General features: G+C 34.6%; 2 protein-coding genes and 1 pseudogene across 4 annotated transcripts; 2 read left to right on the plus strand and 1 right to left on the minus strand.

The window, feature by feature from the left end:
• Nucleotides 1–1,580: 1,580 nt before the first annotated feature.
• Nucleotides 1,581–6,472, minus strand: LOC148923036 (uncharacterized). Of its 3 annotated transcripts, none has more exons than XM_089060087.1 (16): nucleotides 6,047–6,472; nucleotides 5,900–5,961; nucleotides 5,737–5,804; nucleotides 5,387–5,508; nucleotides 5,075–5,180; nucleotides 4,927–4,978; nucleotides 4,450–4,567; nucleotides 4,318–4,348; nucleotides 4,174–4,197; nucleotides 3,958–4,088; nucleotides 3,255–3,336; nucleotides 2,781–2,903; nucleotides 2,586–2,639; nucleotides 2,443–2,512; nucleotides 2,332–2,362; nucleotides 1,581–2,105 (listed from the first exon to the last, which is right to left on the minus strand). In XM_089060087.1, the coding sequence occupies exons 1-16, from the start codon at nucleotides 6,231–6,233 to the stop codon at nucleotides 1,816–1,818; spliced, it is 1,551 nt and encodes a 516-aa protein (XP_088916213.1). In that variant the 5' UTR covers nucleotides 6,234–6,472; the 3' UTR covers nucleotides 1,581–1,815. The 3 variants fall into 3 exon arrangements, with proteins under 3 accessions (XP_088916213.1, XP_088916214.1, XP_088916215.1); XM_089060088.1 differs by having other exon boundaries at nucleotides 3,958–4,082; nucleotides 6,047–6,471; XM_089060089.1 differs by having other exon boundaries at nucleotides 5,737–5,811; nucleotides 6,047–6,096.
• Nucleotides 6,473–15,961: 9,489 nt separating this feature from the next.
• LOC125204821 (aldehyde oxidase GLOX1-like) lies at nucleotides 15,962–17,799 on the plus strand. Its single transcript, XM_048103560.2, has one exon. It carries the CDS (start codon nucleotides 15,990–15,992, stop codon nucleotides 17,598–17,600), a length of 1,611 nt encoding a protein of 536 aa, XP_047959517.2. The 5' UTR covers nucleotides 15,962–15,989; the 3' UTR covers nucleotides 17,601–17,799.
• A 3,637-nt stretch (nucleotides 17,800–21,436) lies between these two features.
• On the plus strand, nucleotides 21,437–23,083 carry LOC125203675 (aldehyde oxidase GLOX1 pseudogene; annotated as a pseudogene).
• The last annotated feature ends 2,428 nt before the right edge of the window (nucleotides 23,084–25,511 follow it).

Raw genomic sequence — 25,511 nt, forward strand, 5'->3', positions numbered from 1 at the left:
TCCAAATATTATCCCTGCCCATCCAATTTGCAAAAAGTCTCTCCATCCTTTTCTAGTCTTTTTTCACGTTTTTATCAATAGAAAGGTACGGCAAAATGGATATACATTCAGAAAATTTCTAACCCAATTCGATGAAGTTGATAATAGTGCTGGAAATGAATGACTAGAAGAGGATCCAATCATCCAATTTATTTGATACTACCGCCAATCGGAAGGCACAATTTTTAGGGAAATTTTTTCATTTTCCTTTTTAATGCCCAATTCTGAGGAGATAGAGATTATGGTCTTCTATGTTTAGGTGAAATCGATGAATAGTTGTTGAATCTTGATAAATGATTTGGAAATTTATCAGATAATTCATTGTTGAACAATTGGATTGGGCGATAATGAGATTTTGAGGAATTAGTAGAGAGATTTTTTAATTTTTGCAGAGGTAAATGTTCAGGGCTCGGGCAGAATTTTAGGGGAGTAAAACTTGAAGAAGAACTTAGAGAAATTAATAAAAACAATAATAATGTGGTAGCCGCATAATCTCTTGTCTGTTTAAACTAAAGACTAATTGTTTTAAGATCCAAAAAAAATTGCAGATAGAAAAAGTTGTGGGAAGGAATAGGGAAATAGAGAAGATGGCGATGAGATCTTGCAAGGACGACAAAGCATATCAAATAAAGAAATTTTTACATGGCTATAAAATTGCAGAACAAAATTTTGATGACAGATTAGAAAACGAGAATGGAGGAGGGAGGAAGAGAAAGAAGGAGAGAGAAGGAGAAGAACGAGGAGAGAGGAAAGAGGGAAAACTGATGATGACTCTGCCACGTCACTAGTCGCTCATGGAGCGCGTACATCGCGTCGCCTAGCATATCAATCCTCTATACACTACAGTATAAGTATAACAGAGATTGCGATATATACCATAAAATACATTATGTACCAAAATTTCAGTATATGAAAATTGTTTACAAGGCCACTTGATAGAAGGCAATGGGCCCTTAGACAAATATTCTTGATATAAATGGATTAAGGGGGTAATGTTTTATTCTACACATAGTAAGAAGATGGTTACATTTCATCTCATTCATAATAAATCATCATCTTGATTAAGCAAGTTAGGTCGATGTGTAAGTGCAAGGCACATGGTTTCTCAAACAATGGACAAGCCTTAGATGTCAAAAAACATCACCATAGACACGAACATGATGAGTTGTGAGATTCTGGGACAAAAAAGTTTGGTAATACTATAATCTTGTGGTCCAACACAAATTTTGACTCTTTATCTGTCCAAATATGAACAAATTAATTTTGAGTTGAGAATCTTGATGGGAAAACTCACACAAAATGGAAAGTGATTAGATTGCTTTAAACAATGACCAAAATCAAATATTCTTATATAGATATCCACATACCAAACATTGCAACATGATTTAATACTCCTTCTGTCCCACTGTAATAGTTCAATTTCATTTTTCATTTGGTGCATCTTAACATGAAACAGTGTTCATTTCATGAGATGATGGGGGGGAGTAATTCAGACGTTAAAACCTTCTAGCAACACGACCAGACCACGGTCCACGGCAACATTAAAAATGCTATTCTCTTTCAGCTTTCTTTAGTCATAAAAAAAATGTCAGTTACAAGACAAATAGAACTCAAATATCTTCCCTTCTACCACATACGAAGGTTGCATACCTTAGTTCTTGGATGACATTTTACTCGGAACAGCTTGAACTTTTGAATGAATCCGAGAAAATTGGTAAGAGAAACGCGCACATCATCAATTTAAGAATAAAAATATATGTGAATTCAAGACAGCACTCATGACTTCTTAGGTCTTCCCCTCCTACCCGTACCTCTTCCTCCACCAATTGACGCCTCAGATGCAGGGCGGCCCCTCCCACGGCCCCTGCCTTTTTTCGCTGAAGCAGATCTGCCTTTTCCTCTACCCGAGCTCTTTCTACTTCCATTGAGTGCATCACTGTCATCGCTCCCCTCATCCTCTGAAGAACTTTCATTTTTCCTTTTTTTCAGGTTTTGAGGTTTTTTAGCATTACTATTTTTTGGAGCTTTCTCGGGCACATCAGCTCCATTATCAGTTGGTTCAATTACTGCAGAGCATGAAAAATGTAGTGCATGGTCAAGAGAACTGGTCAAATCAAGCCATAGACAAGTCAGCTTCTTTAACCAGGCAAAAGAACACACTAAAAACACAAGCAAGGGCACTGTCCATCATCTTTGAATCAGTGCTCAGGGAACGAGACCAGGAAATTTTGTTATGGTTCATTGGTTTTGAATTAATTTTTAACAAGCAGTATATGTTAATTGTTAATATACCTTCTGCAGCTTTACCATCATGTACTTCAAGCTGTCGAGAAACAATTAGGAAATTCAGATACTTTCAGCAGTTTGAATAACTTTTCCAGGTGGGTGTCAACAAATTAATACCTCTTCAATTCTCTCAGCATTCTTGATTCTATCAACCACTATCAAGGAATGGGCAAAGCCACTGGCAACACTACAGAAAATCATACACAAAATCAGTGTCTATAAGGAGATACTATGTCTGGAATACTAATACTGGTACTGACCCAATAACATGCATCCCCTCTAGGATGTCCACTTTCTTTGGAATTGTGGATGATCTGCAATGAGCAGAAGAAAAACACGGCCTCAAAAACTGCGTAACTTTCTACATAATCATAGGTCCAGGTATGAAGTTGTGGAGAGTGGCTGTGCATGTGCAAGTGTGGCATGCAAAATTTACACATTAGAAAACCAAGTACTTTTGCCCATTAGGTCCATATCCCAGTTCCCCAGATTGTGCATGACCCCAGCTGATACAAGAAGAATCTGCCCCAACAAAGTAGTGTGAATTTCCTGAATCCATACAGCGCAGGTTCCAGCCACTGCGAAAGATGTTAAGCTTGTCAACACTGAATCAATTGGCATAGAGTAAGAAATTAATCTCTGAAGTGCATACGTTAAGTTTTGAATCAGTTACAAGAGGTGAACAAGATTCATCTTGGGTTGGGAGATTAGCTATTTTCTCATTTTGTTAAATGCAGTGCAGAGAAAGAGATCATATATGACAGGGTGTGTGCAGCTAAAAGAGAAAGTCATGTGATTTTTTCTTCCTCGCACATGTCATATATTTTTAGCACTTATATGAATAGAAACTGTCTTAATCATGGAATGATCGATCAATAGAAAAATCATTCAAACAATAAAACAAATTATTTGTAAATGATGCTGCAGACCTCAAATCCATGAGAGGCTTAGGGTACATCCAGTCATCCCCAGTGTTCTTAATCTTGCCCCAAACATAAAGCTGCCCACCTCCTGCAAAAGAAGTACTATTGTCAAACTAGTATTTTCTTACAAATTTGGTTTACATCTATAACACAGGCTATCAATCAATTTGAGTAAATTCTAATTCAGGTGTGAGACAATAAGCCCACAGCACTATAGGTACCACCAGTGCATGTCTTACATAGCCATAATCGGACAATCTTGAGATAAGTGAAATATTCATACCACAATCCAATGTGTATTTAAGAGTCTCTCATCTGGCACTTAGGGTCATTACTTTAACAACTCAAGCACTAGAGACATGGATAAAACTAAAAGGTTTTCTTTGTACAAGATCCAAGTTCTTTCTGAACATCACTGACATCTAAACAGTAACACAACATATTCTAAAAAACTGACACTGAGGAAAGCAGCATAAAAGGTCAGTAACAATTCATATTATTAGTGATACTGATTGTTGAAGTGAAGATCCCATAGCCAAGTACAGCCTACAACTGTACCCTCAATAAACCAATATACATTCCAACTTTGCTCACAACAGTATGTCCCAATACATACTGGCAACATACATAAAAGTATGCACATAAAGATGATGCAGCAAACACACAAAACTAATGGAAAAAGCTGCAGCAAGAGGGTGCCAAATCCTACCGGCTGTACATGCCGAGTTGGCAGCACCTGCTGAAATAATTGAATTCGGAGGTAGCATATTACGCCTAGTGAAAACATCAACAATGCGTGGAGCCCATTCATCCTTCTGCTCTCTATGCCCAAGCCTGCCACTTAGAAGCTATGAAATTTATCCCATGATGATCGAGAAGGTAACAACTGAGAACATAGCCAATGAGCCAAAAACAATTGCAATACCTTCCATAACCACCAAAGCCCCACCTATATTGCCACAAAAAAGACATTCAAAGAAATACACAATAAATCGAGTAAATTTGAATAAATGACAGATCGGTTACATTTTTTATAATAATTTTTACTGTGCAATAATGCTAAACTTACGTGTAAACATGACCATCCTTAGTAACAGCCACTGAAATAAAATAAACGAACAAGAATTACATGCCAGAACATTGTATAAAATATAGTACACTAGAATAATACACTGACTTAGGTAATTAACCATTTGAATACCTGTATGATTAGTTCCACAAGCAGCTTTTACAATAGTCTCTCCTGAAAGAGAGGCTATAGCTCTAGGCCTAGGCTGAGCTTCATAAGCAAGCCTCACAGAGCTGTCCTTGGTATTATACTGCCAATGATAAACTTGGCTTGTTACTACTGGGATGAATGGAACATCAAGTTACATGAGGACAAAGAACTGGAAGACGAGAGCAACGAAAAGGATAAGTAGAAGCTAAGTTCATCTTCAAAATGAGTACAAAAATCAATTTCAAATTATTTGAATTATGAACAGCAAAGTTACATCAACAGCAATGGAACTTGGAAAAAAGGATTAGTAGAAGCTAAGATCATCTTATGAATACAAGCTTTCAAATACATGTATTCAGAGTTCCAGATGATTAGGTTAAAACAGCTCTAAACCATTAGACAGTCCAAAATAGCTAAATCACTGAAATAAAAACATTGCAACTCCTTTACTGGGCCCACCTCATTGTTTGAACCATGCCCTAACTGTCCATATTGTGGAAGACCAGCAGTCCTTGTAGATCAAAATAAATTAAAAATCAGCATTAATCAGAAGAAGCAACAAGTACATTCTAGAAATGCACACAAAAAGAAGGTCCACAAACCATACATAATAGAAGATCCTTCAACAGAGGTGAGCCACACTGTAAATTCACCCCCACAAACAGCACTTTTGACTTCAGCTACTTGACAACGAACTGGAGACATCTCAAACTCTGCAAAATAGGAATACGTATTAATGTTAAGAACTGAAGACAATCAAACACAACTCTCACTTTACCCTCTATTACTTCACCCATTTTTCTCTTCCTCTCTCTTACTTTATAAATTTTTCATTAAAACCCGTGTTCCAAAGTTCCTATGTTATATAGAAGAATGATAATCTTAGGAAGCTTTCATCTTTGACCTCAATGATGCTCACCATTTTTCATGGATCCTGAACCGAGCTGTCCATGTTTATTCCAACCAAATGCAAATGACAGGCCATCTTCAGTCACTACCACAGAATGACTCCTACCAGCCCCTGCCTTAACAATTTTACGCCTGAAAATGTGAACAAAAGCTTAACGATCAGCCTGGCTTGCAAATTGCAATGCTGTACAAGTCACTATTAACAACTGGATAAAAGGGAATGGACTAATTATCACACAAGTCTCCATTCGCCAATCCTTTCAGTGGTAAAATACATAAACATAATAAGTACTTCAGACAATTCTTAAGATACAAAATTTTAATTTGAACAATGAGGTAAAAGAAGGTAACACAACACACTTGGACAATTCTGAAACAAATGTCGGCCTATCTCGCCGAACTTTATCACCGTGACCAAGCTGTCCTTTCTGCAGACTTAGCAAAATACAACAAAGAAGCACAATGAAGAAACACAACAAATCATCATCATAAACTGAAATTCCAGATAACATAAGAAACATGCCTCATTGCGACCCCAAGTGTAGCAGCGCCCCTCCACATCCAATGCCAGACAATGGCAAGATACTACATTATTACACAAATACATAAATCAATAACTACAGAAATGACAAATTATACAAAATTAAGTCGAAAATTTCACACAACCAACCACAGCCAGAGGCAACAAAGCGAATGTCGACACCCATGAGCGGCCTCAGCCTCGTCGGGGAGACCAAATTCTCCTCCGGCGTGGTCCTCCGGCGGCCCATTGCATCCCACGCCGTAGTGCCGCAAAAGAGCAGCTCCCCTCCTTTCACCTCCTCCTCCGTCTTATTCTCCACCTCCGCCGCCGCCATTTCCCGCCAATCCAACTCAACCACCCAAAATAAAATTCAAAAAAAGGAACAAAATCCTTGCTTGGAGGAAAATCCGGAGGGGTTAGAAGAAGGTAGAAGGGGCAATAAAAGCCCTAATTTGGTGAGCTGAAAAGCAACACAACAAATATTTTGAAAATTGGACACATTGCGACTAGAAGTAGAAGTGAAGTTGTTGCGCATAAATTTTTCTATTTTAATAAGGCGGGTGATGGCTTCTGTCATTTCCAAGAATGCTGATTTTGCTTTATTCCTAAGATTCCTAAGATTTTTACTATATACACACTCAAAATCACACTTGTGGTTATATTTGGTTTATCCCAAAAATTTTCAAATTTAGAAATATTGTTCATGAACTTTTGTTCTAAATATAAAATTGAGATAACAAGCTGAAAAAAAGTGTTAAACTATACTCATTCTATTTTTTTTTATCGATAAATGAATAAAAATTTAAAGATCTCGAACTCGAAATATTTGGCACCAAGTATTAATCAAATCTCGTACATAGTGAGTCTATATCAGCCATAATTTGAACTGGTGGCATAGTTTTAAATAATTATTATAAGTCTAAACCTTAATAATAAAATGGTGCATGTTAATTTTGACTCTGATAAATCTATGTTGTTGGTTTAAAATAAATTCTCTTTCAAAATGGATGATCGGGTCTTTAAGCCTGATTGGCCGCCTCCATCCTTGTGCTATTCTTAGATTGGGCCTAAGGATAATCGGCCCATTTCTTCTGATAAGAATCTCTAGCTCGGCCTGTGCCTTGAGACCCAATGTAGTAATTAAATTGCTAAATCACACTGGAATATACTATTCTCTCCGTCCACGAAAAATAGACCACATTATAAACAGCGTGGATTTTAATATGGAATTGGTAAAGTAAGAGATAAGGAAAAAAAGTAAGAGAAAAGTAGTACTCCCTCCATCCCAAGGAAGATGACCCTTCCTTAGACGGCACGGGAGTTTATGCAATTTTATTTTGTGTGTGAAGTGGAAGGAGTAAAGTAAGAGAGAAGGAATAAAGTAGAGAGAAATGTGTTTCCATTTTTAGTAATGAGTCATTTTGGTTGGGACAAACTAAAAAGGAAAGTGAGTCATCTTCAATGGGACAGAGAGAGTATTAGTGAAATGTGGAGTCCATATTATTAGTGGTGTTTAATTGTGTTAGGTAACAAATGTCGAATCATTTTTCAAACTTAATATATTTTTCGTGGACAATTAAAAATGGCAAATATGATCTATTTTTCGTGGAAAGAGGAAGTATAAAAAAGTAAAATAGAAACATATTTGACAAAAGATGAATAGATTCAACTGTCTTAAAGATATCCAAAAAAGAAAAATACGATCCAATTATCTTGAAATTGAGGGAATACAATACTTGCTCCTGATTCTTGTACTTAATTAGCATATAAGGATTATTCAAATAAAAGTTTTAGCTTTATTCTACTTTCCAAGATAAGGGGTCTGTCTTAACATTACTTAATCTTATGAAGGCAATCCACAACCTATATAGTACTATATCTTTTTCCTATACTGTTTTATTATGTCTCACAATACATTTTATTGCATTCCTTATTTAAAAAAGAAGGAATATTTTATTTTAGTCCGCGAACTTTGTCAATGTATCAATTTTGATTTATAACATTTCAAAATATGTTCTGAAGTCCATTAATCCTAGTATAATATTATTTGAACTACATTTTCACTACTTCAAACTTTATTGGATGAATCCCATGAAGGTTATTTCAGTCTATTTATTCTCTCTTCTTTATTAAAATATTTAATTTATCTCTCTTAATTTTTTTTGCCCCTTTATTTAAATAGAGAAGGAACAAATACGGAAGAAGGGAGAAAAATAGAAAGAAAAAAGGGACAAAGAGATTAAAAGAGATAAATTAAATATTTTAATAAAGGAAGAGATAATATGCTCTTCATGGGCTTGAAGGTATTTTTGTCAAAATAAGTTTGAAATAGCGAAAAAGTAGCTCAAACGATATTGAATCGAGGTTAATGAACATAAGATATTTTCAAAAATATTACGAACTAAAATTGATATCTTGGCAAAGTTTGCTGACTAAAAACATGTTCCCTCATAGCACTCAAAATCCAACACCCTTAACTATTATTTTAAATTATTTATTTTAAAATCTAATTATAGTAATATTTTTCTATTTAAATATAATATGTGATTTTTTAAATTAAAATATTTACATGCAAATTAATTAGTTAAAATTTTGAAATTAATCAAATTAAATTCATATTATATCATAAATATGAATATTATTTAAATTGAATTCACATGATAATAAAAGTATAAACATGGTACTAAAGAAAAGCCCATAAAAGGAAAAAGAAATACTAAAATTAAAATATATATATATATATATATATATATATATATATATATATATATTTACATGCAAATTAATTAGTTAAAATTTTGAAATTAATCAAATTAAATTCATATTATATCATAAATATGAATATTATTTAAATTGAATTCACATGATAATAAAAGTATAAACATGGTACTAAAGAAAAGCCCATAAAAGGAAAAAGAAATACTAAAATTAAAATATATATATATATATATATATATATATATATATTTATAAATTGAAATAAAAAAAAATATGGACTTAGGTTTTAAAATTATAATTTTTTATTTTAAAAATATTTGTAAGTATATAAAAAATGATTTTTTTTGTATAAAAATTAATTATATTTAAATATCTATTATATACTCCCTCCGTCCGCCATTAGGAGTCCCGGTCACTTTTGTGATACTACCTCCGTCCCAGATAATTCGTCCCAGTTTTCCATTTCGGTCCGTCCCACATAATTTGTCCCACTTCACTTTTACCATTTTTGGTAGTTGACCTCATATTCCACTAACTCATTCATACTCACATTTTATTATAAAACTAATATATAAAGGTAGGACCCACATTCCACTAACTTTTTCAACTCACTTTTCATTATCATTCTTAAAACTCGTGCCCAGTCAAAGTGACCCGAATTATCCGGGACGGAGAGAGTAATAGTAGTTAAAGTGTAAAAATAAGAGAGAAAATAATATAAACAAGACTCTTGACTACATTATTTTCTCTCTTACTTTACCATTTCAACACTCTAACTATTTATTATCATTTTTATAAAGTGAGTGTAAAAAAGTGACTGGGACTCCTGTTCGTAGACGGAGGGAGTAGTAAGTAGAATTTTAAAATCGGCAAGTGAAGCACACTCAAGGGGAGGCCAATGGACACGGACGAACCACGAAGAGCCATGTGTGGTGCGGAGCCGTGGAGGGACAGCCTGCGGCCCCTCCCCGCTTCGTGTACATTATTGATATTCTAATTAATCCTTAGGTAGAAATTCCTAGTGTACAACACATAAATGAAAAACGTGACAAAGATGTGAAATACTTATTGATTATGCCTGCACCTATACGGAAAATTTTCCATTTTTCTCTTTTGTTCTGTTTTCTTCTTTTATCTAAAATCGTGCTAATTGATTTATATACAATATACAATATACATCGTATATTAAACATCGTCGTGGTACAAATTTAACTTGATAAATAAGTTAACTCTTTAAGAATTCGTTGTAAAATATGAAAGTTAAGATAATCTAAAATTTGAAAACTTTAAATATTTTAAAAATAATTTGCTGAAGTAACAGAATACTAATAATATGCATAATTTGAATTAGTTGCGTCCAAATGATGTTGTTATTTAATTGACGTACAATTAATACTATTTAACTACAAATTTGTCATCAAATTGATTCACAACTGAATTCTAGGAGTAATAAATACTCAATTTGATTGAAAACTGTCTCTTTAATTATTGCATAGATTTTAAATTTGATATCTTTGATCTTCACCTGCAATTTAACGTGTATATTGTAGAACGAATAAACATATATATACATCTCTCAAGGAAAAGAATGTATTCATATACATATCTCTCAAATAATGGGTTTTGACCTGCAAAAACCTGCAAATTACTAATTGGTTTTGACCTTCCCTTGATCATTAGCAATTCCAATAGCGGGTTTAAGTTTCTATATATAATGACTCCTCTTTCGTGATCAAATAGTTCAATTAGATTACATTTATTCATCACAAAATTAATTAGTGAGGTTAAAAGTTATTCGAGCAAACGAACATATTCGATTATTTAACTTACATTTAAACTGATTTCGTTCTGAGACTTTTTTTTTTTTTGGAAGGAGAGAGTATTAAGTTATTAGCATTAATAGTTATAATATATAAAAATAAAATATAAAATTGAAATTAAAATTTCATACGGTTACCGGGTAAGAACCACCGGTTCTAGTTATTTATTTACGAGAAACAATCAAGACAAAATCTCATAGCCGGTCCGGACCAAAAACCGATGCTCTGATTCTTGGTTCTTCACATAACCGGTTAAAAACCGGTCCGGTTCTCAATCATTTGGGCGAGACAAGGTAAACATAAACCCGTAAATCTGTGCTATCGAATAAATGTCTGGAAATGATCACTCCTCAATGAAGTCAACCATTAACATATTTCTTGATTTCATGCCTTGTTCTTCATATTCACTTTTTAATATATTCCCTAGTAGTAGCTGACTGACTAACGCAACATATGATGCATTTACATTCTCTAAAACAATTTTGTTAGCGATTTTGTCCTCAATTTTAGCTCTTTGTATTTATTAATTGGTTGCACCTGATTTATGGGAGATCCTATTTCATGTTCTTGTTTAGTTGTCGGGTTCAAGTTACTTTTGGACTTGACTATGTTTGGAACTATTGATTTTGATTATATATACTGGTAGGGAGTTTGCTACATATATATGGTGTTTTGATTAAAAAAAAAATACAATCTCTAAAATAGCTGACCTATACATTTTAGAGCTATGTTTATCAATTATTTACATCCGTGAGTACATTTTAGAGCCTCGTTTAATTAGTTTATAGATTATTTACATCCGTGAGTACATATATATGATGTTTATCGATTATTTACATCCGTGAGTACATTTTAGAGCCTCGTTTAATTAGTTGTCATACCCCCAGGTATGATGATACCTTGATCATAGGCATTTACAATTTTGAAAATTGTTGGCCGACGAAGTGTAGGGATGAGGTGTAGTTGTTTTTATTCATGGGTTTGATGTTTGTTTCTGCTATTCGCGGTTATCGATCCTTCTTTGGTAAATGTATTGCTTCTTTGGTAATAGTGTTATTTTTTGGGTTTATATGTATTTTTATTTTGCACTCCTAATCAAGTAATCATTTTGGATAAAGTGATTTAATTTTTCCTATACATTTGATTTCGTTGTTTTATATATCAAAATGTTTATATATCAACATAACTTTGTTGCTAGCTAATTTTGAAATGCAGCATTTCTAGCGTATAAACAAATTTAGAAAAGGTAACAATTTTTTTGAAATTTATCCCGAGTCATCACCTTCCAGTCACATAAATATTGGTGGTAAAAATCTTGCACAATACATATATATATCGGCCAAAATTAGACTCCAAATAAAATTTAATTTATAATTACTTATGGAAAGTGGTTGTAAAAGGTGGCATTAAAATTTGTAGCTCTACAAAAAAGGGGTATTATATTAACAAAATTTTATAAACTATGGTATTTTTCAGTTGCTTTGACAATATAAAAGCAATATACAATATAGGATATGACAAAATAAATTATTTGGTTGAAAAGATAACTTTAATATGAGTACATAATTTACTTAACTTTTTTTATTTCTTTTTTCTTAATTCAAAGTAAATAGTACTATTTTAGTTGAAGAGGTGGTTATGACTCATCTATCTAAAATTAAATTATAACATTCAATCTCATAAATCAAATAATATATATATATATATATATATATATATATATATATAAAATTATGAAATACTATAATCTTTCAAATCAAATGGATATATGTTTATACTGAAGACATCTGATTAAACATAAACTTGAATATTTGGTAACATGATCTGATTGGTTTGTGTGCATGTGGCATTAAATTTGATAAACAAAGACATATTGCAATGATCCAAACTAAAGGGACCATTCAAGTAGTCATTCTCATATACACGACGTTGATGTGCTGTTTATTGTCAATAAAAACACATTTCGCAATTCGTTATTCAAATATTCATAAAAATGGCCGGGCTGTCAACCGGCTGGCGATATGGATTTCATTTAGTGACTCTATTTTCAGCCACCCTTTTATTGTTTTGTTATTTTCATGTTTTAATGTGGACTATTTTTTTTTACCACAATTGGGTTGGTGAAAACGATGTTCGGCCTATACCTTGTGTAATTACAATCAAGCATTGCAGATAAAATCCATAAATGTATGTGTTTCTAATATATATGGGATGAGATGCGTTATAATGCTAACCTTTTAAGTTGCTAATTCTGCTAACTCATCAATGCAGTGTATTAAAAATGTCAACACGGTGATATTAAAACATATCAACACATAATGTCAACAAAGTATACTGAAATGTCAACAAAATTATGTGATGTCATTTTAATGTCATCGCTTTGACATTTTTAATGCACTACATTGATGAGTTAGCAGAGTTAACAACTTAAGAAAGTTAGCAATTGATCACACTCCTATATTGACGCTTTTGGTTAAAATGAGATTGTATGATAGTAAAAACAAATACTATCTTCTATTGCGATAAGAGAAAAACACTACATTTGTCAGTCATATATTTTGTTTGAAACTATTCCTTGGATAAGTTATCATGAAACTATATTTGTTATGAGAGCTAAAAATATTATTCATAAATGTATAGGATTGCTGTAATCACGTAGAAATAAAATGCATCCTGAATTTCTTTTAACGACAAATCAATTCTTTTTATTTCGCTATTATTGTTGTCTTACCCTTACAAAAAAAAATAGTCATAGTCGTGTACGAAACGAATTTTAATGCAAAATTGATAATTTATAAGAGATCAATTTTAATGCAAAATTTATAATTTATGAGAGAGATAAACAAAGCAATGGTTAAAGTGTTATTAATGAAAAATTAGAGAATCTTGTTAGAGAAAAAATATTTAGTAAAAATAGATAGAGATTAATTTTGTTTTGAATTCATAACTCAAAACGAAAAAAAATAAAAATATTTCCAGTCTCAATTATTTAAACAAATCAGGAGTGTTGGGCATAAAAGCTAACTGTCTCAATTAATTAAATTTCCTAACGATAATCAATTCTTTAGAAAACATTTCGGTTGTCTATGAGAAAATAATGTGGCCAAAAAATGCCTCAATTATTTATTCTCTATCATATTTAGCCAAATTATTGACATGACGATATATACATCAACCAAGTTTCTGGCAGCATTGCATTAATTTGATTAGAAGAGCATGTGTATGCAAAACTTTGGAATTAAACCTCAACTTCTGTTTCCTAAATAAAATGATTTCTTCTGTTCCAGCTAGCTACTTTTAAGTATTTATGTTCTTGTATGTAAAATCGATTTATTCATCACGAACCGAATAATCCAAAGTTGCAAACATTTAATTAAATTAAACCATTTACTGCTAATATTTTGTCACACAAATAATTGTATACTTTGTATCTTTTATGGGTGACTAAACATAACTACTGAAAGCCGCGTCACAGGGAACTCAGATTCGGTCACGAGTATTAATCATTCTACATCTCTACCGCTTGGCCAACACACATTGTACCCTGATAATTTTATTCAACTTAATCTTCATCAATTATGAATATCTCCTTCGAAGAAAAAAAAAAAATTAAAAATGTGCCCATTTATACTTAATTGGCTCACACTATCAGTAATATATTTCAACAATTTTTAACTTTTAATTCTCTATTTTTTTGAACTCGTTGAAATTTTAACGACGGGCCATTATTAAAACCAAAACCAGTGTTACTTCAGTTTTTTATTTTTTGGAGAAATGGAAATGATGTGATAAACGTTAGCATCTGTGTGGATATTTTATAGAATTAATAGTATTTCATTTGGACGTATTTTATAATAACTCATATATGTAGAAATTTTTCAAAATATTTTAAAAATCATAACAGCTATAGTTTTTATAATAAAAGGGCAATTCTAATACGTACATTAATTTCCATAAATTTTGTCTATATATAAGTTTGTTTTTTTCTTCGTATGACCTACAATCGCATGTTAAATAACAATCATACAGAAATATTGACAAACCACATACACTAAAATTGAAGTAAGATATGTTCCTTGGGAAGTATATGAAATATTGACAAAACACATATACAAATAGAGATGTTTCCTTAAATTTATTTTATTTTCTACGTTAAAAACTCATAAAACTAATTCATACGTAATAATTGAATCAATTCATGATGAGTTAAATTGAGTTAAATGTTAGGAAAAGAACTGGAAGTTTTGGAGACCAAAATATTACTAATAAATAGGGAAAGAGTGAAAAAGAATATTTTTTCTAAATATTTTCTACTCCCCCTGTCCTCCACGAAAAAAATAGTCTCATTTTGGCATTTTGGGATATCCACAAAAAATAGTTTCATTTCTAAAAATGGAAAGTTTCTCTCTCATACTCTTTCTACTTTTTCTCTTCCCATCTCATATTTTACCCATTTTTTCTTCATATCTCTCTTACTTTACCAAATTTTTTAACCTGCTTCGTCCACAAATGAGACTATTTTTGCAGACGGAGGGAGTATAATAGAGTCTCGCTAATCTCAGTAAAAAATATACTATTTTCTTCGTCTTCAAACAATAGACACCTTTTTCTATTCTTGCATGTTCCATAAATTAGTTGATTTCCATTTTTGACACGTTTCTCTTTTGTGGTGAGCTTCATTTTCCATTATCAATATTCTAATAATTTTTTCATTCTTTACCTTTCCACTTAACTTATTTTACATTAAAATACGTAAAATATCAAAATTGCACTCTCTCCGTTTTTTTAAAATAGAAACTCTTTATTTTTTGGTTCATTTCTTTAAAATAGAAACTTTCCATTTCAGAAAAGTTCTTTCTCTTTAATGAGATGAGATTCATTTTCCACTATTACATTCACACCTTTTATTTCTATCTCTATCATACTTTATTAATTTTGCATTAAAATCCGTATCATTTTAAAAGATTCTATTTTTAAAAAACGGAAGGAGTATATATCATAAGGACAGAGGGAGCAATAAATACACACATGTTTAGGGGCGAGAGCTATAATTGTAATGACCACATAGTGCATTAATAGTATTAGTAGAGCCACTCATTGTGCTGAAAATTCCTCATAGTATGAAACAAGATAAACAAATCCATTAAGACCTCATTAGTACCCTAAAAACTCGATACTCACTCCATAACTGAATATATGTTGACTGCATTATTACAAATATATAACCAATAGAAGACTATACATTAAAATTAACTTCCCAAATAGTATACTCCTTACTCTATATTTAGTCACACGTGATATTACATATATGTATTGAGAGTGAGAAGATTCAAATAGTATAAAGGACAAAATGAAAGCCGATTTTGTATGCAAGCAATACTGCCCCAATTTTGACCCAATACTAATATTATATTTTTGATAAAATCCATTCTTTCAACATTTCAATTAATAATATCCACTCATTTTGCTTGCGTGTGGGAGTCTTTTATTTGAGCTCGCAATTTAAATCCCCCTGGCCAGTGACCACAATTCTCACTACCACTCTTCAACCAATGACCACTCCACTTCTTATTCTCTCCTTCTTTCTCCCCTTTGCCGCCGCGGCTGGCGGCGGCAAGTGGGACCTACTCCTCCCCAACATCGGCGTCTCCGCCATGCACATGCAGCTCCTCCACACCGACCGCGTCGTCATGTTCGACCGCACCGACTTCGGCCCCTCCAACATCTCCCTCCCCAACGGCCAATGCCACCGCGACCCCAACGACAACACCCTCCACGTCGACTGCACCGCCCACTCCGTCGAATACGACGTCGCCTCCAACTCCATCCGCCCCCTCACCGTCCTCACCGACGTCTGGTGCTCCTCCGGCGCCGTCATCCCCGACGGCACCCTCGTCCAGGCCGGCGGCTTCAACGACGGCGATCACGCCGTCCGCATCTACAAACCCTGCTCCGACAACTCCTGCGACTGGCGCGAAATCCCCAACGGCCTCACCCAGCGAAGGTGGTACGCCACCAGCCAAATCCTCCCCGACGCCCGCCAGATCATCGTCGGCGGCAGGGCTCAGTTCAACTACGAGTTCCACCCCAAAAAATCCGCCTCCGACGGCCCCCACAATCTCCCCTTCCTCGCCCAGACTCACGACCCTCGCATCGAGAACAACCTCTACCCGTTCGTCTTCTTGAACACAGACGGAAATCTATTCATTTTTGCCAACAATCGAGCTGTATTATTCGATTACAAGAATTCAAAAATCATCCGGACCTACCCGGCACTCCCGGGTGGGGACCCCAGGAGCTACCCGAGCACGGGCTCCGCAGTATTGCTCCCGTTAAGGAGCAATGCCGGAGCTCAGGTCTTGGTGTGCGGCGGCGCGCCGAAAGGAGCTTTTGTCAGAGCAAATAATCGTGATTTTGTGAATGCTCTCAACACGTGCGGGAGGATCCGAATAAACGACCCGAATCCCCAATGGGCTATGGAGACCATGCCCTCGGGTCGGGTCATGAGTGATATGCTCTTGCTGCCTAATGGCAATGTCTTGCTCATCAACGGCGCTGGCGCGGGCACTGCCGGGTGGGAAATGGGCCGGAGCCCCGTTTTGTCACCGGTTGTGTACTATCCAAACAAGCAAGCCGGGTCGAGATTCGAGGTTCAGAACCCGACCTCGACTCCTAGAATGTACCACTCTGCTGCGATATTGCTTCGCGATGGTCGAGTTCTCGTTGGTGGAAGCAATCCTCATGCATATTACAATTTCACTAAGATAATATTTCCAACGGATTTAACTCTCCAATCATTTTCACCGTCATATTTGGATCCGCAGTTTGAGAACATACGGCCGAAGATTCTTTCGCCCGTATCCGGATCCAAAACCGGGTACGGGCAGCAGATTCCGGTCCGGTTCAGCATTGGACCGGGTCAATTGGTTAAAAGTACAATCATGGTAACAATGATTGCGCCGTCATTTGCAACTCACTCATTTTCGATGAATCAAAGGTTGCTTGTTCTCGACCGTGGCGATGTGATGCCTGTTGGGGGATCCGTGTACCAACTCAAGGCCGGAATGCCGGGTTCGGGCAATCTTGCACCGGCTGGGTACTACCTTCTGTTTGTGGTTCACAAAGATATTCCGAGCAAGGGAATGTGGATCCATATCAATTGAGTTATTCGGGCTGACCCGGTTCGTTTGGATTATTGTGTGATAGATACACATTACTATTACTCCATTTGTGTACAAAATGACTTGTTTATAGGGAAAATATATGTATACTTTAATTTGTATCAAGATTATAGAAATGAACGTGTACGTATCAAACAAATGCTTTTATATCAATAAAAGTTCATGGTATATAGGCGAGAAATTGCATATAGTTGGCTTCCTACTACCACAAAGTGGAATTCATGACGTTTCAAACTTAAATTTTGAATATTAATGGTGAGATAAAGTGGGTATAATTTCTATTCTAGGTTATACACTAATGTATAAAAAGAGAGCTAGTGGAGACTATATGGGTAAGGATGGGGTTTTGCTGTAAGTGGTAAAATTTAGTCAATGTATATAAATCGTTTTTTTAAAATATGCCAAAGTGTGACTTGTTGTTTTACAAAATATAGCTGTGTTATTAATTTTTGACAAACAATCTTGTGCACCCACCAAAGGTATGGTTAGTATAATTACTCCCTCTGTCCCGCTTTAGCAGTTCCGGTTATTTTTGTGCGCTCATTTTATAAAAATGATATTAATAAATAGTTAAAGTGGAGAAATGGTAAAGTAAGAAAGAGATTAATGTAGATAAGTAAACGAGTGCACAAAAATAAGCGGGACGGACGAAGTAATTTTTTTTGGATAAAAGAAATTTTTGTACTATCAAATAAAATGAATGAATTAGTGTATAATTGTCAATCATTGTCTTGCAATTTTAAAATTTATTTTAAAAAAATCAAAAACTAGTTCGGCTCGAGGAGTGCATGAATTGAAATAGCATCTCTTAATAATCAACAACGAATTAGTGAATTAAAACCCGATAACGTGGGAGTTAGATTTAGGTGTATCTCATTGCACTATGAGGCTGGGCCATACTCCATATCCATACTCCCTATATTTAATTAATTACGGTGTATTTATTTTCACTAAGTAGTTCATTCATTTTTAACAATATTTAGTTAAATTAATTAATATTTACAATTAATTGTTAATAAATTATGAGTGTAATAATAACTTTTAAATTAAGGAATTTTGAACCCTAATTAGAGATATAAAAATTATATATTATTCATTCCAATGGAATAGTACTTGAATATTGTATATAGAGCATAAAATTATTACTCATTCCAATATTGGAATAGTACTTTTGGTTATTTGAATGCATTTATTGTTGCTTATGATATAATTATGTTACTGCTTATCATCATTTTAGTGGGCATTCAATGCCAATTACATCATCTTCTTTGGTTTAGGTAGGTCTTAGTTTAGTAATCGAGACCGATGGCAGTAATGTCATTCATGGGTATGCTGCTATTGATCATAATATTGTTGTTTCTTTGTATGTTCAGATATCACTTTTTTTTTATACAAGCGAAAAGCTCAAGCTGAGGGCACATCGAGCAAAACAGTCGATAACAAATAAACGAACATAGCAAAAATAACAAAAAAAAACAAAGTAGAAACCCCCACTAATCTGCCACTAACCAAAAGCTCATATGCTAAGCAAAGAAACACTACAAGTCAGCAGCAACCCGACCACGAGCCATTCCTCAACAAAAAGCCACACCACCAGCTCAACCAAGAGCAAGACACCAACAACAGAAAAGCAAACTATATTAAAATGGATCACCGAATCATGGACGAAGAGAGTAGCAATCTATGTTACACACTATATCAATTTTTTTCGACACAATATAAATTATTGACAATTTTCTTTCATAACTATCTTACCTTTATTGGACAATTGCACTATTATATGTATATTTAAAAATCGTGTGGTCGATAATGGTCTTTTGTATGGGCTGTGACCCAAAGATAGTATGATCTTTTGATAACATTAGATGCATTTAGAGGATGTGACCACTGACCCCAACATGCAAAATATTTTATTTTTGGTCAACTTATAAGATGAAGTACTATTATGATGAGATCTTCTTGTTTATATATATATATATATATATATATATATATATATATATATATGTTAGATAGAATTTTTTTTCACTAGAGCTATGAAGTACTTATATTTCAACACAATATTGTTTTATAACAAATATATCAATGAAGTTTTCTCTTTATAATTTATTAAACCGTTTTCGCTTTGCTTTTCTTCCATTTAGTTTTCGAAATTTCTGAAAATAAACTAAATACTAGTAGTACTATTTTTGTCGCTCATTCGCTATGAATGGGGGCATTACAGTTTAAGTAGGTCATATTTTAGTTACAGAGATAGATGACTGTAATGCCATAATTGAGTATGTTGCTATTGATCATATGTTCATGTTTGATTTATATTTTTCCATTTTCTTTAAATATATTTAATTTTCAATTTTGAGCGGTGTATTTTATTGAATTGAAATAGTAGAAAATAAATTAAATACCAAGACTACTTTTACAATATGTGTCAAAACAATAGCTGCACCATATGGCTCAAACCATGCCCCTTTTTCTAAAATGGCTCACAATATGTATCACAATATTTCAACTTTTCTTTGATTCTTTATCCTTATTTGAGCTCCGTTAAATTCTTGTAGGATCAAAGCCAATTTTGTATTAGAGCAATACTTGCCAATATTTATCCATACGGATATTTATCACACGTAATGTATTCATATAATCATATACATGAATTGGAACGAGAGTATGAATATAATTAATTATTTCCATGTTTAAATAGATTTTGATATGTTAATTAGATAATACCCACACGTTTGTGTTGGCTGTGGCCTGTGGGAGTCTCGTCTCCTTCACTATTAAAATGATCTAAACTTATATATACCTCTAATTAATTATCAGGATCGAATTGGTGAGTTTAAACAAAATAATGAGTGATTTTTATATCAAATAAAGTATATGTAACTATACTTGTCTTTCATATAAAGATCATTGTGTCGAATTAAGGAATATTGAGCCCTAATAAATCAATTAATAAACTATAAATCAATTAATAAATTATTCGTAAGATAATAGAAACTTTTAATTAAGGAATATTGAGCCCTAATGGAATAGTATTTGAATGTACACACATGTGTCGTTCGGTTGCTATGATTCATTATCATATGATTATCCATTTAGAATTAGGTCGCGAGGTTATTTTAGTTGAAGGGGATGACTATGACTAATTAATCATAAGACTATCCATATAAGATGAAATTGTGGGATTTAATCTTATTAACCAAACATACTGCATATACAATCACAAGATATAATTTTGCAAATCGAAAATAATTAACAATTTTCCTCCCTTACTATCTTAAAGTTATTGGAATTCTTATCAATATCTTGTCGTCAACCATCATGGCTCTTGATATGATCCTACTAATTTCGACATCTTGGACGGACTAGATAACCTAGAAGATATACTATGCCATAATGATATCAAATCTAATTTTGGTCATTTATAAATTTCTCCTTAATTTAATATATAATGGAAGAAAAATAAAATATCTCAAACCATGGCCCTTTATCTAAAATGGCTCACACTATGTATCACAAATTTCAACTTTTAATCCTTTAATTCTTATTTGAGCTCGTTAAAATTCTTGTTCGATCAAACCCGATATTGTATTCGACCAACACTCGCTAATATTTATCCATACGGATATTAATCACACGTAATATAATCATATGCATGAATTGGAATGAGAATATGGATATAATTAAATTTTCTCCATACGCAAGTATTAGATAATACTCTCGCCTCCTCTCCTATTTAAATGAATCCACCATGACCACAATTCTCTCATGCATAACTCTGAAAATTAACATGACTCCACAACCTATTGCTCTTTTCTTCTTCCTCTCCTTCCTCCTCTCAGTCTCCGCCGCTGCGGGCGGAGGGAAGTGGGACCTACTCCTTTCGAACGCGGGCATCTCCGCCATGCACATGCAGCTCCTCCACACGGACCGCGTGGTCATGTTCGACCGCACCGCCTTCGGCAACTCCAACATATCCCTCCCCAACGCCAAATGCGTCCACGACCCCGACGACCCCGCCTCCCGCCTCGACTGCACCGCCCACTCTGTCGAGTACGACGTCGCCTCCAACTCCGTCCGCCCCCTCACCGTCCTCTCCAACATCTGGTGCTCCTCCGGCGCCGTCCTCCCCGACGGCACCCTCGCCCAGACCGGCGGCAACGGGAAAGGCGACCACGCCGTCCGTCTCTACAAAGCCTGCACCGACAATTCCTCCTCCTGCGACTGGCAAGAGATAGTTAAGGGACTCGCTCAGAACAGGTGGTACGCCACCAGCCACATCCTCCCAGACGGCCGCCAGATCATAATCGGCGGCCGGGGCCAGTTCAACTACGAGTTCTACCCCAAACAACCCGGGGCGGATGGGTCCTACAGTCTTCCCTTTCTCCAGCAGACATTCGACTACGCTGACACTGACAACAACCTCTACCCGTTCGTCTTCTTGAATGCAGATGGAAATCTATTCATTTTTGCAAACAATCGAGCTGTATTATTCGATTACAAGAATTCCAAAATCATCCGGACCTACCCCACATTACCGGGTGGGGACCCGAGGAACTACCCGAGCACAGGCTCTGCAGTATTACTGCCTCTGAAGGGCAATGCTGCAGCAGCTGAGGTCTTGCTATGTGGCGGTGCAATCAAGGGAGCTTGCGACAGAGCACGCAAAGGTGATTTCGTGAAAGCTCTCGACACGTGTGGGAGGACCCGGATAAACGACCCGAATCCTCAGTGGGTTATGGAGACCATGCCCTCTGCTCGGGTTATGGGTGATATGTTGTTGCTGCCTAATGGTAATGTCTTGATTATCAACGGTGCTGGCACGGGCACCGCCGCCTGGGAACTGGGGCGGAGCCCGGTTTTGTCACCGGTTCTCTACTACCCGGATAACCAACCCGGGTCGAGATTCGAGGTGCAGAACCCGACCACTACTCCTTGAATGTACCACTCTGCTGCAGTATTACTTCGCGACGGTCGAGTTCTCGTTGGTGGAAGCAATCCTCATGAATTTTACAACTTCACAAACGTACTATTTCCAACAGAGTTATCTCTCCAGTCGTTTTCACCACCATATTTGGATCCGCAGTTTGACTATCTGCGGCCGAAGATCCTTTCGCCCGTATCCGGATCCAAAATCGGGTACGGGCAGCAGATTCCGGTCCGGTTCAGCGTTGACCCGGGTCAACTGGTTCAAAGCACAATCATGGTAACAATGATTGCGCCGGCATTTGCGACTCACTCGTTTTCGATGAATCAAAGACTGCTGGTTCTCGAGCGTGGGGATGCGATGCCGGTTGGGGGATCCGCGTACCAGCTTATGGCCACAACCCCGGGTTCGGGCAATCTTGCACCGGCTGGCTATTACCTTCTGTTTGTGGTTCATAAAGATATTCCGAGTGAGGGAATCTGGATCCATATAGATTGATTTATGGCTGACCTGGTTTAATTATTGTGTGGATTATTTCTGTACAAATAATTTGTTTATAGGGCAAATATTTGTATGCGATTTATTCAGAATTATGCTTTTATGTCAAGACCCTTTCATGGTATATATATAGGCGTGAAATTGTTTCTATTAGAAATAGGTTACTCATCTTTTAAAAAATATGGGACAAGATTTAAGAATTTTAACAATTCGCACGTGGTTGGTTTCCTACTGCAACTAATTCAAAATAATTTTCATTCCTGAACTACGGACCCCTACCACCAACTCAAGAGCTCCCATCAAGGGGACCTCTCCCACTCGCCCATTAGAGCATTTGATAGTATTGTGAATATTAAATACTTTTATATATTAAACATGAATTTTTTTTTATCTACATAAACTTATAATTTATGTGTAATTTTATATTTTTTTAAGTATATAGAATACACTAGCTATTGATATTAGTATTTTTTAAACCAAAATTAACTAACACAGGTTTAATTATATATATTTGGTATAAAATATTTCACATACACTTTTTTAAATTGATATGAACTTTATCTATTTTTATACAAAAATATTAATTTTTATATACACTAATTAATAATTTATATATTTACTAACAAACAATTTATTTAAATTTTATCATTCACTACATTACAATATATTTTTTTTTATTTTATAATTTTACACATAAATAATTATAGATAAGATTTAATGTATTCTTATGCGGTCTTAAATATTTTTTTCATTGCAAAATTTAATACTATTTTGTAAATTATACTCCTTGTCCCATAGAAATAGGAAATTGAAGATGACACGAGTTTTAATATATAATTAATAAAGTAAAAGAGAGAAGAAAAACTGCTTGAAATAATGTAGTGGATGGTGAGGCTCATTAATGATAAAGTTAAAAAAAGGAGAAAAAAAGGTTTTCGTAAATAAATATTGACTATTTCTATGAGACAGACGAAAAAGAAAATTCAACTTATTTCTATAGGAGGGAGGGAGGGAGTATACATTTAATTTTATATATTTGTATTAGTAAAACGATCCAACCAGTTGAACCCTGAATCAATAGCTTCGTTAGTACGCTCACCTCTCCAGTTTTTAAAACAATGGCGACAATAACATGGTAAGAGAATGCTGACCAAGATTGAAAACCAAATCAATAGTTGAATTGGAACCACAATTTTAGGAAGAGTGGATGCTCAAATCTAGAAAACCAAACTCATCATTACATAAAATGTTCTCTAAATAGTAAACCTGCGTATTTGCAAACAAGAATATAAAACCCACGCCAATACTCTGCTCAACTTTGACACATTTATGATGGGTTCAATTTCTAGATAAAATAGCATTAAGATATAATTTAGAATTAAGTTGGAAGATTATTTAATTGGAGGAAGTTGACTATCCATATAAGATCAGATTAAGTTACGAGATTCAATCTCGTGAACCAAATATAATACAAATTTAATAATGAGATATAATCTTGCAAACCGAACACCCAACATATATATATATATATATATATATATATATATGGTGCGACGATGACAATGATATGTTAGCTTGTGCATCGACTAACACTACCATTAGATGCATGCACTGCAACCGGCGGCCAAAACATTGACAGAAATAAAGTGTTGCATTGATGCAAAGTAAAAGAGAGTGTTATCGTGTCAATAAGACAAAACTCGCCATAATTAAATATGAAAATGAATATAACTTGGATAAATAGATGATAGATTTTCTTAGATCACATCATCATATGGTGAACGGTCGAACTATACACTACACTGACTTGCATCGTTAGCGATTTCATTGACATAAGAAGAGGCATCATAAGCATGAATGAAAAAAGTGTTACTACTATACTAAATAAATGAATATTTTAATTAATGAAAAAAAAATATACCTTGAATAGTCTACTTGTCATCTTCCCCCTAAATATTTGAAGGGAACCAACCTAGAGGAGCAGAGCGTATAAAGCAGTCAGTTGTGGATTATGTGGCTTCCTTGCTCATGCCCCTTTATAAAGCAAGGAAAATTGATAGGGAAGGTTACAAGTCAATAATGAAGAAAACGGCAACCAAGGTTATTTCTTATATCATTGTTTACTGGTCTTCCTCCCTGTGAAACATGTTTTATGTGACTTACTTTGTTCTATGTTTCAGGTCATGGAACAGACTACTGATGCTGAAAAAGCAATGGCTGTTTTTGAATTCTTGATTTCAAATGTAAAAATAAGGTGGGTATCATATATTCTCACTTATAAGGCCATATAACCCTTATGTAGTATAACCAATGTGATAGAGGACTGCAGAAAGTCCTGTTTTACACTCTAGCAGCTTGGGATCCATCCCAAAGAGTTGCTTTTCAAGAAACTATTTTGGCAACCTTGTGCCATGATTGCACGATAACATGTAATCAACTCTTCAAATTATGTCCTCTCAAAAGAAAGC

Source organism: Salvia hispanica, chromosome 6 (genome assembly GCF_029641045.1).
Source record: "Salvia hispanica isolate PSC_SH4W2 chromosome 6, Shi_PSC_v1, whole genome shotgun sequence".
NCBI lineage: Eukaryota > Viridiplantae > Streptophyta > Magnoliopsida > Lamiales > Lamiaceae > Salvia > Salvia hispanica.